Genomic DNA, 15,364 nt, shown 5'->3' on the forward strand with positions numbered 1-15,364 from the left:
AGGCGACGTGTATGACATCACATCCGGATTAGTAATCGGAAGAGGTGACGTGTATGACATCACATCCGGATTAGTAATCGGAAGGGGTGACGTGTGTGACATCACATCCGACTTAGTAATTGGAGAAGGTGACGTGTATGACATCACATCCGACTTAGTAATCAGAAGAGGTGACGTGTATGACATCACATCCGGATTAGTAATCGGAAGAGGAGACGTGTATGACATCACATCCGGCTTACTGATCGGAAGAGGCGACGTGTATGACATCACATCCGGATTAGTAATCGGAAGAGGTGACGTGTATGACATCACATCCGGATTAGTAATCGGAAGAGGTGACGTGTATGACATCACATCCGGCTTACTGATCGGAAGAGGCGACGTGTATGACATCACATCCGGATTAGTAATCGGAAGAGGTGACGTGTATGACATCACATCCGGATTAGTAATCGGAAGAGGTAACGTGTATGACATCACATCCGGCTTACTGATCGGAAGAGGCGACGTGTGTGACATCACATCCGACTTAGTAATCAGAAGAGGTGACGTGTATGACATCACATCCGGATTAGTAATCGGAAGAGGAGACGTGTATGACATCACATCCGGATTAGTAATCGGAAGAGGAGACGTGTATGACATCACATCCGGATTAGTAATCGGAAGAGGAGACGTGTATGACATCACATCCGGCTTACTGATCAGAAGAGGCACCAGGTAGGAGAAGGTTCACAGGACTTTGCTCTGAGACAACTAACTACTTTTTTTTTTCCCCAACTCTTAAGTCTGACCCATTAATGAGCCTTATAACATCACTGGTAATTTTTAGCCAGCCGGAGTCTCCTGTAAAAGGAAGGAAAACCCTTCCATGGACAGCAGTTTCCTTAATGGTCAGACGGTAAGCTACAGAGAAGCTAAAGGGCTCCCGATAATCAGTACTATCAAAATGTGACAAATATTGAGTGTTCCAGGAGACAAGACATTAATTCCCACAACTCCCAGGTCAGATGCATTCACCCCCTTTAATGGGGGACCACATTTGGCTTTCTGTGCACAAATGATGAGTATCACAATAAAAGGGAAGGCTGTTGCATCACCTTCAATCAGCTGGAGGTGCTTGCAGCATCAGAGAGTGCACGATTCGGGCCAGCAGTATTCCCACGCCGCAGGTCCGAGCGGTCGGTCATTCAGGAGTGCCCTGCCCCATGATAATCGGGAGGCTGGAGAGCGGTGTGCTCCTGATCGAAAGCCAGTAGAGTTAGCTTTACCTCAGGCTCGTAGCTTCAGCATTGGATGAGCGCAGGGCTCCGAGGTTGTCCGGATCCTGCTATCTGACCCGCTTCGGAGCAGTGCACAGGTATTAGCACTGACCAGTCCTCGGACTCAGTCTGTAAGTTACAGGTTAGTCTGGTCTGCTCCGCTTCTCCTGCTTTGTACCATGCTGCACACTGGGCGTCGTATACAGTAATGTGACATATTCACGTGACCCGGACTCTCCTGGTCAGAGCATCTTTCGCGATCTCTATATCCTTAGATGAACCATGTCTTCAGCGTAATGTTGGTCCTTTATGTTCTACGTTCAGGAATGGGAAGTATGCCAAACCTGTCCATGCCGCCATCTCTGCCCACGCTGTTACCCCTTGCACCCACCACTTCGTTGACCTCAATGAGTTCTCTGCCACCCATGCCTATGTCTAGTCCCTTGGTGCCTTCTGTCGGCTCATCATCAACATTGCCAAAAGGAACGTCCTCCCTCCTGTCCTCTTTCACTGTGCCTTTGTCCTCAAGTAAGTGTCTGCGATCTGTCTGCTTCTGTAGGCGACATATATGTGTACATGTATTTATCGCATTTTATTTAATGTATTTTTCACCTTTATGATGGAGCTTTGTTTTCACCTTGAAGTACTGGGGTCTCCGCTCAGTTTTTCTCTGTGTAGCCCCTCTATAATCAGAGCTGTATGCAGTAGGCAGCTTGGCTCCCCCTAGTGGTGGCTGCTGTATCATTTGCCTTTATTCCCGTGTGGGGGAAGTAGGCGATTCGGACCCCGGTGTCAGATAATTTGCTCCAGCTTCCATAAAAATATGTTAAGAAATTAATCAGTCCGACCCCCTCTGTCCACTGCCATTAATAATCATCTCTCCAAGTTACGTATAAACTTTGTGGTCAAATTAACTTTCACTGAAATCTATAAGATCCATTGATTGTTTAATTTTTGCCACAGAAAATGGTGGGGGCAAAAAAACTTAATAGATGAGAACGTAGCCCAAAAAGAACAAGATCTGTTATTGAAGCCCCCCAAAACTTTTATCTCTTCCACTGGATAAAAACATCCATGTTTCGTGGCCTGAGTACAGACTGTGATGCACAGACCGGCCGTAAGTCTTGTAATCCAAACTTGACATCCTCATAGGCCTTAAATGGAATTCGTCAGCATATTTTTACTATGTAATCTGAGAGCAGCATTATTTAAAGGCTGAGACTCTGATAACAGCGATGTCGCTTACTAGGCTGTGTTGTTTCAGTACAATCGGCGTTTTATCAGCAGGAGATTATCACTACAGGACTAGGTGTCTCGTTCCTCCTAGTCAACTGTTATGTGAAACCACGCTCCCACCACTGATTGGCAGCTTAGTGTGTACACTGTGCATAGACAGAAAGCTGCCAATCGGTGGGGGGCGGGTGGTACACAGCTCAGCATTCAGAGCTCTGCTAGATCTGCAGCAGAGAAACCACGGATTCTATTAAGATGACAGCAAGCAGCCCAACAAGTGACACATCTCTGGAATCAGGATCTCAACCCCTACATGATGCTACTCTTAGATTACATGACAAAAAAACCCGCTGACAGATTCCTTTTAATAAGGGTGTCGAGTCCAGGGCTATGAGACCAGCGGTCCCTGAAATACTGATGTGTGAATCTGGCCTTAGGGAATGTTTTAATCCTGTTTGTGGCAAGGATTTTGTAGCAGATTTTGCTCCAGGAGGCAAATAAAAAAGGCTTCAAATACTAATGCATAATCTTCTCAATGATTTCAATGGGAAGTCGGTAACTTTACAAAGTCACAAAATATAGTAAGGGGTGAAAATGCTAAACCAAGGGTTAAATCTGCGGGAAATCTGCAGGAGAAACCCAGTGTGAACTTGTCCCTATTTTCCACACTTATATTATTTTACTGATGGATGGATGTCTTGTGGTTCTTTTTCAGCGCTGCCTCACAACAGCTCGCTCTCGTTAATGGCCGGAGGATTCGGTAGTACCGGGATGCAGAAGACTCAGTCCTTGATAGACCTGGGCTCTAGCAGGTAAGAGGTTTAGGGTCTTTCATGTGACTTGGAGACCTAAAGTAAGCCCGGCCTGAAGGAAGTAGTGGAGCAAGTGTCTGATCTCCAGCATGTATCTGGCTCCTGTCCTAAAAGGTGTCGGAGAGCTTGTTAGAGCATATGCACAGCAAAGGGGGACCACCAGGATGGAGAGACCCTTTACAGGCAGATTTATTACAAGGACAGCCATTCTCTTCATGGCGCCCTCGAATACTACATTTCCCCGCAGGGTAAATGCCATCCCGCCGCTTTTTTGACTGTTTGCAGTGAACATGACTTGGGTTGGGGCTCATTCAGACAAGCTTATAAATCGGATAAAACCCACCTTTCTATTCACGCCCCTAAATTTCCTGTTGGTTCATAGTTCAGAGGGAACTTTTTCCTTTTTTCTGTGACACGATTTATAGTGCCTATATGTGTTAATTCACCAGAAGTCCTGAGTACACCATACAAGGCTGTGCTGTATTGATTTCCTGAGTGCTAAGAAAACAAATCTTATTCATTTAGAGTTCAAAAGGCATCGACGAGAGTGTAAACAAATCTTATTCATTTGGAGTTCAAAAGGCATCGACGAGAGTGTAAACAAATCTTATTCATTTGGCGTTCAAAAGGCATCGACGAGAGTGTAAACAAATCTTATTCATTTGGAGTTCAAAAGGCATCGACGAGAGTGTAAACAAATCTTATTCATTTGGCGTTCAAAAGGCATCGACGAGAGTGTAAACAAATCTTATTCATTTGGAGTTCAAAAGGCATCGACGAGAGTGTAAACAAATCTTATTCATTTGGAGTTCAAAAGGCATCGACGAGAGTGTAAACAAATCTTATTCATTTGGAGTTCAAAAGGCATCGACGAGAGTGTAAACAAATCTTATTCATTTGGCGTTCAAAAGGCATCGACGAGAGTGTAAACAAATCTTATTCATTTGGAGTTCAAAAGGCATCGACGAGAGTGTAAACAAATCTTATTCATTTGGCGTTCAAAAGGCATCGACGAGAGTGTAAACAAATCTTATTCATTTGGAGTTCAAAAGGCATCGACGAGAGTGTAAACAAATCTTATTCATTTGGAGTTCAAAAGGCATCGACGAGAGTGTATTTCGCTCACAGAATTTTGGTGCTGAAAAGTCCCGAGACCAAACATTCATTTATCCCATCCTGAGTGAGAACGGACCCTCCTGTAAAAGTGAATTGTAAAGCTGCGGCATACGGTAAGAAGCTTGTTCTTACAATTGTACTTCACTTTTACTGAGAGTTGGTCTATCTCCATTCCTGGTGAGTTATTTTGCATTCAATAATTTGCTCCAAAAACTGGGAAGAATTGCCTATGCCTTTTGTGAACTGTGTGCATGTGATGGGATCATTGCATGAGTGTGAAATATAGTGGTACTCGCATTTGGAAGATTGTCAGTGTTGCGGCTGAGATGGATCTACTCACCAGGAAGCGCATTTTGTAGTCCTCTTACTGGGTTTTTGTAGTTCTAAATGGCTTTGGTGCCTTCCTGTATTTATTGACAAGCCGTCCGATATCAATGGGTTTGCATCTGTCAGAATACAAAGTGGAAGTGAATCGTGCCAGATGACGCGTTTAAATCTGCAACATACCGATGTAGTGAAGCTGAATGTGTCTCATTTGCTCTTCACATGGTCATTAATGAATGGTGAGTTACTATTCTTAACAAACTTGGCAAAATATGGCGAATCCTTTTGCCATATGTTTTTTGACACTTTGTTCAGTGGTCAGCTTCGCTGCATAGACTTAGACAGAATAAGCAGAGCCATCTCGTTATTACCAGAGAGAGTTCTCCAGAATCAGTCCACATATTCACGCTATAGGGAATCTGTCAGCAGGTTTTCACCCCAGAAACTATTTATATGCACATGTAGCTCTTTCAAAGACAAGTCCAGCAATACTTTTACATGGCCGGTCTGTGCCTCTGTTACTGAGAAATCAGCGTTTTAATTGACATACAAATGGCTGTATCAGATGTGAAGTCTCCGTCACTCCAGCTCTATTCCCCGCCTCGTCTTGCTTAACTTGACAGCCTTTATGCTGTGTGACTTCACGGCAAAGGAGGAGCGAAACTGCAATACCTCACTTAACCTATGGACAGGGGTGGCGCTCTTTCTGGAAGAAAATAGTCATAATTTTTCAACCCTGGAAAAAAAACACCTTACACCTGTCTCTGCTGGACGGCGCTATACTCCATCACTGACTGTAGTATTCACTTCAGCTGCCATGAAGCGTCGCACCATACAGGAAAAAAGGGTGAGTCTCCAATATGGCCACCACCAGGGAACATTTAAGGCTACGTTCACATTTGCGGTCAGCGCCGCAGCGTCGGGCGCCGCAGCGTCGCCGCATGCGTCATGCGCCCCTATATTTAACATGGGGGCGCATGGACATGCGTCGCACTTGCGTTTTGCGCCGCATGCGTCACTGCGGCGCCCGCGTACGGGCGCAGAGGACGCAGCAAGTTGCATTTTTGCTGCGTCCAAAATAAATGAAAAAAGACGCATGCGGCGCAAAACGCAGCGTTGTGCATGCGTTTTGCTGCGTTTTTGTTTGCGTTGTGCGTTGCGGCGCCGACGCTGCGGCGCACAACGCAAATGTGAACGTAGCCTAATACAAGTGGTTATAATATCAAATTAATGACACTAGAATTAAGAACAGTTGACATTGCCTTTAAGATGGGAGTCGTAGCTGTCTGCAATGAATGAGTGATTTTTATTTTATATTTTTTTTCCCCCTTTTTGTCTTGTAAGTTCCAATTCCTCTTCCACCACATCACTGACTGGTAACTCCCCGAAGGCTAGCACCCAGGACTGGGCCGTGCCGCAGGCCTCCAGGCTGAAGTACAGGCAGAAGTTTAATAGCCTTGATAAAGCCATGTGTGGCTACCTAACAGGTGGGTAAGTGTGCGGGTACACGGGATGGTGCCACGTATGACACCTGCCCCCGAATGTAACCCCTCATCGTGGTGTCCTCCCCTGGCTGCGGGGACAGGGTACGGACCAGAAGGGTCTGTTGTATAAAGGGGGCACTGCTATTTGTAATGCAGATTTTTTTTTTTTCTTCTACCACCATGAAACTGGTGCTAAACGGTCTTTTTGGTGTAGGGAGAGAAGGATCAGGCTGTTGGCTGTTTACATGCCCAATCCTTTGTTCTCCCAGGAAATAAGACCCCTCCTGAGGTGTCTGCAGTATTTTGTTCCCTTGCGATAAACAATGGATGAGTATATGGAACATTTTCTGTCCAACATCTGTCTGTACAACCAACTTAAAGGGATTGTTCCCTTTCAGAAAAGCTTTTCCTATAACCTCCGATAGTAATAAATACAAACTGCGCTTTACTCCTTCTCCCCAGGTCCAGGGCTGAGTCTCCACCAATGCTCCCGGTGTCTGCTACTGACATCACGCCGACAGCCAATTACTGATCTAAGCAGCTCTCCTGATTTTGGTGGCATGAGTCGATTGGCTGCAGCGCTGTTGATGTGACGGACACCAGGAGCAGCGGCGGACACTCGACACTGGACCCGGGTAGGGTGAGTAAGTGAAAGTTGTTTTTTTTTTTGTGGTTTTTTTTTTTTAGTACTAACAAAACTTTTAGGAAAAACTTATCTAAAGGGAGGGATCCCTTTTGTGTTGGGTTTAGACAGCATGTTCATGGCTGTTACATTTTCTATTTTCAGGGTCTCAAGTGAAATCATCACTGGTACAATCCAGCCTCTCACACACCCAGCTGGCTACGATATGGTAAGCGACATGCATATGGCATCACCTAAAGCACTAGGGGAGGAGTCTGGACAGGGGAAGAGGAGTCCACTGGGCGGCTCCCGCCCTCTTCTACCAGCCCAGCGTCTCCTGATTGATGGGTCTCTCCCTACTTCTTTATAGGACGAGACCTGTCAATCAGACTGGTAGGAACCCGCCCCAGAATCGCCCAGTTTCAGGGTCACATTATGTAGGTTCAGTCTTTCACAGACAATTATTTAATACTAGATTTATACAAAGCTGAAAATATTTCATTATCCGACTCCACTAACTGTAAAGAATCCTTTCCCATATAGATGTCTGACTTACACTCCTCAACATTGAAATCACAACACCAAGAAGGAAAAGTCGTGGAATGATGGAAATCACAGGATAGACATGTCACTAATCTGCAAACGATGAAGAACTACAAAAAAAATGTTCAAATCATCTTGATTCATTTAGAATAGAGTATGCTGCCACATGCTGAAATGCCCGCACTTACAGCCTTGGCTTCTACCGGTGAGGTTACTAATGGTCATGTAAGGAATGTTCTGCTGTTGTGAATGCACTTGGGCAAATCATCAAGATCCGCTGCTGGCGGCTCCAGAGTAATTGCCAATGACATCCCAGATGTGCTTGATGGGAGACCAGTCTGGAGATGCTGCAGCCATGGGAGCACTCTCAGTCCACACAGGACTTATCCCCCTTCGAGCACATTGGGGACGTCATTGGTCGCTGCCAGCAGCGGATCTTGATGATTTGCCCAAGTGTATGCAGGGAAGCAGAACATTTTCAAGACAACCATTAATAACCTTATTGATAACAGCCGAGGCTGTAAGTGCGGGGATAGAGATTTTGCTTTTGTCTCAATTTTTCCATCGTTTGCAGATCAGTAGCATGTCTCTACATCCGGTCATTCCCATAACTCCAGGAGGGGGTCCATGTAGATATCACGCTGACTGTGGCTTGGGCAGGCTGGAGAGCCCCCTTATAAGCTCATGGTTTATGTCTGCACACATGCGGATCTGCCATTGTGGCGAGTCGCATCAGTCGGTATCGTCTTTCCAACATTTTGCAAAAATACTTTTTGCAGGAACCTAAAACTGTAACTAGCCGCAAATATAATTCTTCCTGTAGAATTAGCCAGCAGCCCCACTATAGTTCCAGTGTAGCTGTGCACAAATTTGGATTACACTCCCATAGTATAATGCCCCCCATAACAGACGATATTACTGGGCATGTGACAAACCTCCCCTGTGTAGACGGAGGGCGCGGGGGAGGCAGATGGTGGAGCGGCCACATTGTCCAGGCTGACAAGCCACCGTCACAAGACCGGACATGAGCAGGCAGAGCCTCGTACACTGCCAGGCTGATTAGAAAGAGAGGAAGGAAGACGGCGGATGTTCAGGGAAATGCTCCCCTGTTTCTACATGTAACCTTTATCGTCACGTTCCTCCTCCATGAGAACACGGCCAAGTGCACACAGCGCCTGCATATTGTTTGCTTTTGTTGCTTACTCTGCAAACATTTCCCTTCTGACAGTCCAACTATAGCCGTGTTGGCTTTGTAACCTTAAGGGTATGTGCACACGTTCAGGAATTTTCACATTTTTTTCGCGATAAAAACGCTATAAAAACGCATACATATGCATCCCATCATTTAGAAAATGCATTCCGCAATTTTTGTGCACATGATGCATTTTTTTCCGCAAAAAAAAAAAACGCATTGCGGTAAAAGAAGCATCATGTTCATTATTTTTGCGGATTTTATGCGGATTTCCCATTGTTTTGGAGTGTCCGGATTAAAAACACAAAAATCCACAAAAAAAACGCGAAAAAAAACGCATGCAGAATTCCTGCGGAAAACTTCAGGTTTATCTCAGGAAAATTCTGCATGCATTCTGGACGTGTGCACATACCTTAAAGTGGCCATTAAAACAAGTTATGAACCTGTAATGGTCACCCAAAAGCTGTAGAATAGCCCGGGTCTTGGTGGCCAGGAACTGACCTGATACTCCTGCTCTGTAACCTGCTATCCACTGTGAGAGTGAGTTGATTCCCTTTCATCAGCATTCAGCCAGCACTATAGGTGCTGGAACTTTCCCTCCCTATAGCAAGGCACACAAGTCCGCTCTGGTCTCCTGTGTAGCGGTTGGCTCCGACCCACCCCGGCCTCCTGTGTAGCGGGTAGCGCCGGCCCGCCACGGCCTCCTGTGTAGTGGGTGGCTCCGGCCCGCCCCGGCCTCCTGTGTAGTGGGTGGCTCCGGCCCGCCCCGGCCTCCTGTGTAGTGGGTGGCTCTGGCCCGCCCCGGCCTCCTGTGTATTGGGTGGCTCCGGCCCGCCCCGGCCTCCTGTGTAGTGGGTGGCTCCGGCCCACCCCGGCCTCCTATGTAGCGGGAGGCTCTGGCCAGCCCCAGCCTCCTGTGTAGTGGGTGGCTCTGGCCCACCCCAGCCTCCTGTGTAGTGGGTGGCTCCGGCCTCCTGTGTAGCGGGAGGCTCCGCCCCACCCCAGCCTCCTGTGTAGCGGGAGGCTCCGCCCCACCCCGGCCTCCCGTGTAGCGAGAGGCTCCGCCCCACCCCGGCCTCCTGTGTAGCGGGAAGCTCCGCCCCACCCCGGCCTCCTGTGTAGTGGGTGGCTCTGGCCCACCCCAGCCTCCTGTGTAGTGGGTGGCTCCGGCCTCCTGTGTAGCGGGAGGCTCCGCCCCACCCCGGCCTCCTGTGTAGCGGGAGGCTCCGCCCCACCCCGGCCTCCTGTGTAGCGGGAGGCTCCGCCCCACCCCGGCCTCCTGTGTAGCGGGAGGCTCCGCCCCACCCCGGCCTCCTGTGTAGCGGGAGGCTCCGCCCCACCCCGGCCTCCTGTGTAGTGGGTGGCTCTGGCCCACCCCAGCCTCCTGTGTAGTGGGTGGCTCCGGCCTCCTGTGTAGTGGGTGGTCCCGGCCCACCCCAGCCTCCTGTGTAGCGGGAGGCTCCGCCCCACCCCAGCCTCCTGTGTAGCGGGAGGCTCCGCCCCACCCCGGCCTCCTGTGTAGCGAGAGGCTCCGCCCCACCCCGGCCTCTTGTGTAGCGGGAGGCTCCGCCCCACCCCGGCCTCCTGTGTAGTGGGTGGCTCTGGCCCACCCCAGCCTCCTGTGTAGTGGGTGGCTCCGGCCTCCTGTGTAGTGGGTGGTCCCGGCCCACCCCAGCCTCCTGTGTAGCGGGAGGCTCCGCCCCACCCCGGCCTCCTGTGTAGCGGGAGGCTCCGCCCCACCCCGGCCTCCTGTGTAGCGGGAGGCTCCGCCCCACCCCGGCCTCCTGTGTAGTGGGTGTCTCCGGCCCGCCCCGGCCTCCTGTGTAGTGGGTGGCTCCGGCCCACCCCGGCCTCCTATGTAGCGGGAGGCTCTAGCCAGCCCCGGCCTCCTGTGTAGTGGGTGGCGCTGGTCCGCCCCGGCCTCCTGTGTAGTGGGTGGCTCTGGCCCACCCCAGCCTCCTGTGTAGTGGGTGGCTCCGGCCTCCTGTGTAGTGGGTGATCCCGGCCCACCCCAGCCTCCTGTGTAGCGGGAGGCTCCGCCCCACCCCGGCCTCCTGTGTAGCGGGAGGCTCCGCCCCACCCCGGCCTCCTGTGTAGCGGAGGCTCCGCCCCACCCCGGCCTCCTGTGTAGCGGGAGGCTCCGCCCCACCCCGGCCTCCTGTGTAGCGGGAGGCTCCGCCCCACCCCGGCCTCCTGTGTAGCGGGAGGCTCCGCCCCACCCCGGCCTCCTGTGTAGCGGGAGGCTCCGCCCCACTCCGGCCTCCTGTGTAGTGGGAGGCGCCGGCCCGCCCCGGCCTCCTGTGTAGCGGGAGGCTCCGCCCCACCTCGGCCTCCTGTGTAGCGGGAGGCTCCGCCCAACCCCGGCCTCCTGTGTAGCGGTTGGCGCCGGCCCGCCCCGGCCTCCTGTGTAGCGGGAGGCTCCGCCTCACCCCGGCCTCCTGTGTAGCGGTTGGCGCCGGCCCGCCCAGGGCTCCTGTGTAGTGGGAGGCGCCGGCCCGCCCTGCCCCTGGCACTTCTTATATAAGTATAAGAAATAACTGGCATATGAACTTCTATGTGAAGGAGTTTTATTATAATGCTTAATCTTAATTTTCTCTCGTAGGTCACTCGCTGACATCGACAGAAATGGAAAACTGAAAGCTGATGAGTTTGTGCTAGCCATGCATTTAACAGATATGGCAAAAGCCGGCCTGCCGCTGCCTCTGACTCTGCCCCCAGAGCTCATGCCACCATCATTTCGGTACGTGTATATTTAATTGCCTGTACATTGATGGATGTTTTAGTTGTATTGGTTACACCTGTACATACACCTGTACATGTATACTGTTAGGGGTCTGGATTTGTCAACTCGCTGCAGGACAGCCGGTCGTGCCTGCTGCTCAGCCTGGCACATTAATAATGCCACTTTCCTAGCATGTTTTTTTTTTTTTCTTTGCTCCTGCGTTTTGTTGTCTAAGCCTGGGTGCTTCTTAGTCAGATTTACTATCTATCTACTATATAATTGTCTAAGGATCACTTCCGTCTTTCTGTCCTTCTGTCTTTCTGTCATGGATATTCATTGGTCGCGGCCTCTGTCTGTCATGGAATCCAAGTCGCTGATTGGTCTCGCCAGCTGCCTGTCATGGCTGCCGCGACCAATCAGCGACGGCCACAGCCCGATTAGTCCCTCCCTACTCCCCTGCAGTCAGTGCCCGGCGCCCGCTCCATACTCCCCTCCAGTCACAGCTCACACAGGGTTAATGCCAGTGGTAACGGACCGCGTTATGCCGCGGGTAACTCACTCCATTACCGCCGCTATTAACCCTGTGTGACCAAGTTTTTACTATTGATGCTGCCTATGCAGCGTCAATAGTAAAAACATCTAATGTTAAAAATGATTACAAAAAAAATTAAATCATTATATACTCACCTTTCCCGCTCCTCGCGACGCTCCAGTGACCGCTCCATGTAAGCGGCAGGTTCCGGTGGCAAGGATGGGCTGCGAGAAGGACCTGCCATGACGTCATGGTCATGTGACCGCGACATCATCACAGGTCCTGCGCGAGAAGTGGGCGACAGGACTACAAGGGGTCCTGGAAGGTGAGTATATGTTTATTTTTTATTTTTTAACCTGTGACATACGTGGCTGGGCAATATACTACGTGGCTGGGCAATATACTACGTGGCTGGGCAATATACTACGTGGCTCTGCTGTATACTACGTCACTGGGCAATATACTACGTAAGTGGGCAATATATACTACGTAACTGGGCAATATACTACGTGGCTGGGCAATATACTGCGTAACTGGGCAATATACTACGTGGCTGGGCAATATACTACGTAACTGGGCAATATACTACGTGGCTGGGCAATATACTGCGTGGCTGGGCAATATACTGCGTGGCTGGGCAATATAATACGTGGCTGGGCAATATACTACGTAACTGGGCAATATACTACGTGGCTCTGTGCTGTATACTAGGTCTCTGCAATATACTACGTGACTGGGCAATATAATACGTGGCTGGGCAATATACTACGTGGCTGGGCAATATACTACATAACTGGGCAATATACTACGTGGCTCTGTGCAGTATACTACGTCTCTGTGCAATATACTACGTGGTTGGGCAATATACTACGTGACTGGCCAATATGCTACGTGGCTCTGTGCTGTATACTGCGTCACTGTGCAATATACTACGTGGCTCTACTACGTCACTGGGCAATAGACTACGTAACTGGGCAATATACTACGTGGCTCTGTGCTGTATACTACGTCGCTGTGCAATATACTACGTGGCTGTGCAATATACTACGTACTAGCTGGGCAATATACTACGTGACTGGGCAATATACTACGTCGCTCTGTGCTGTATACTACTTCGCTGTCCAATATACTACGTGGCTCTGTGCTGTATACTACGTCACTCGGCAATATACTACGTTACTGGGCAATATACTACGTTACTGGGCAATATGCTACGTGGCTGGGCAATATACTACGTGACTGGCCAATATGCTACGTGGCTGGGCAATATACTACGTGGACATGCATATTCTAGAATACCCGATACGTTAGAATTGAGCCACCATCTAGTATATATATATATAATTGTCTAAGGGGTACTTCCGTCTTTCTGTCTGCAACTTCCGTCACGGAATTCCCGTGTTGCTGATTGGTCTCGCCAGCCGCCTGTCATGGCTGCCGCGACCAATCAGCGACGGGCACAGTCCGATTAGTCCCTCCCTGCAGTCAGTGCCCGGCGCCCGCATACTCCCGTCCAGTCACCGCAAACACGGGGTAAATACCAGCGGTAACGGACCGCGTTATGCCGCGGGTAATGCACTCCGTTATCGCTGCTATTAACCCTGTGTGTCCCCAACTTTTTACTATTGATGCTCCCTATCAATAGTAAAAAGATGTAATGTTAAAAATAATTAAAAAAAACTTGCTATTCTAACCTTCCGTTACGAGACCGCTAAGTCTTCTGGGTCTTCTGGGTAATTTCGAAATCTATCCTGGGAACGGAAGATGGCGGCAGCTGCGCGCACATCGCCAGGACTTCGCTGGATCCCTGCGGGTGAGTATATAACTATTTTTTATTTTAGTTATTTTTTTTAACAGGGATATGGTGCCCACACTGCTAAATACTATGAGGGCTGAGTTATACACTACATGGCTGCTAGATACTGCTTGGGCTGCTGTATACTGCTTGGGCTGCTGTATACTGCTTGGGCTGCTGTATACTGCGTGGGCTGCTGTATACTGCGTGGGCTGCTGTATACTGCGTGGGCTGCTGTATACTGCGTGGGCTGCTGTATACTGCGTGGGCTGCTGTATACTGCGTGGGCTGCTGTATACTGCGTGGGCTGCTGTATACTGCGTGGGCTGCTGTATACTGCGTGGGCTGCTGTATACTGCGTGGGCTGCTGTATACTGCGTGGGCTGCTGTATACTGCGTGGGCTGCTGTATACTGCGTGGGCTGCTGTATACTGCGTGGGCTGCTGTATACTGCGTGGGCTGCTGTATACTGCGTGGGCTGCTGTATACTGCGTGGGCTGCTGTATACTGCGTGGGCTGCTGTATACTGCGTGGGCTGCTGTATACTATGTGGGCAATGTTATATACTGTTTGGGCTGTGTTATATACTGTTTGGGCTTTGCTATATACTGCGTGGCCTGTGCTATATACTGTTTGGGCTGTGTTATATACTGCGTGGCCTGTGCTATATACTGCGTGGCCTGCGCTATATACTGCGTGGACTGTGTTATATACTACGTTGCCTGTTATATACTGCGTGGCTGCTATATACTGCGTAGGCTGTGTTATATACTGTTTAGGCTGTATTAACGCATCGGGTATTCTACAATATGTATGTATGTATATAGCAGCCACATAGTATATAGCACAGGCCACGTAGTATTTGTCTGCTATATACTACATGGCTCCTATATACTACGTGGCCTGTGCTATATACTGTGTGGCTGCTACATACATACATACATACATACATACATACATATTCTAGAATACCTGATGCGTTAGAATCGGGCCACCATCTAGTAGGCTATAAATACAGACTATTGTCAGCTGCCAGAGGGGGAAGGAGACTGGGTCAGTGTAGATCTTGGTCCCAGCAATGCAGATTATCAGCAAAGGGGACATATGTAAGACAGACAGATATTTTTTTATTACCCATTCAATCATTTCTGTCTATATATCGGGAAGGAAGTCTCCCATAAAATTATATATATAATAAAGGTTCAGATTGCCCTGCTTTTCCTATTGCAATAATCCAAATTCAGTACCTATCATTGTTATTGCACAGTGAAGACTGTAAAAATTAAATCTGAGCGTCAATGATGGCATTGTAGATCTTTCTTTTTTTTTGCATTTTACTTTATTTTTTAATCCATTTTTTTTGTGCTTGCTATGGTACAGTGAATGGTGTGTTTCTGAACTACAATTCGTCGCACACAAAGTGAAACAAAAATGTTGTAAAGATATAAATGAATATGGCTCTAGGAATAAATGTAGAGGAAAAACAAAAATTGCAATAATAAAAAAAAAAGGCCACTGGTTAATGTGAGGTCCCCTTTAAGGCTGCGGTTTATCTGTGCGGCACAGCTGTTATATGACGGATGCGGAGCTTAGATAAGGGATTGCTGGCCGTTGTGCCGCTGCCTCTCCCCGGAGCACAGCTATTACAGACTGATGGGGTGCACGGGGTGTATGCGGAGGGCGAGGTGAGTACACTCTGTGTATGTAGTTATGTTGTCACCGTT

General features: G+C 49.1%; 1 protein-coding gene across 8 annotated transcripts in view; it reads left to right on the forward strand.

Moving 5' to 3' along the window:
• Positions 1-15,364, forward strand: part of ITSN2 (intersectin 2) — a 135,922-nt gene that overhangs the window by 35,352 nt on the left and 85,206 nt on the right. For 7 of the 8 annotated variants that reach the window (XM_077291508.1, XM_077291510.1, XM_077291509.1 and 4 more), the window contains exons 6-10: positions 1,590-1,793; positions 3,214-3,310; positions 6,095-6,237; positions 7,022-7,085; positions 11,194-11,331. In XM_077291508.1, coding sequence (XP_077147623.1) covers positions 1,590-1,793; positions 3,214-3,310; positions 6,095-6,237; positions 7,022-7,085; positions 11,194-11,331 — 646 coding nt within the window. The remainder of the gene's footprint in view (positions 1-1,589; positions 1,794-3,213; positions 3,311-6,094; positions 6,238-7,021; positions 7,086-11,193; positions 11,332-15,364) is intronic. The other variant, XM_077291511.1, reaches the window with a different exon arrangement.

This window comes from Ranitomeya variabilis, chromosome 2 (assembly GCF_051348905.1).
Source record: "Ranitomeya variabilis isolate aRanVar5 chromosome 2, aRanVar5.hap1, whole genome shotgun sequence".
Lineage (NCBI taxonomy): Eukaryota > Metazoa > Chordata > Amphibia > Anura > Dendrobatidae > Ranitomeya > Ranitomeya variabilis.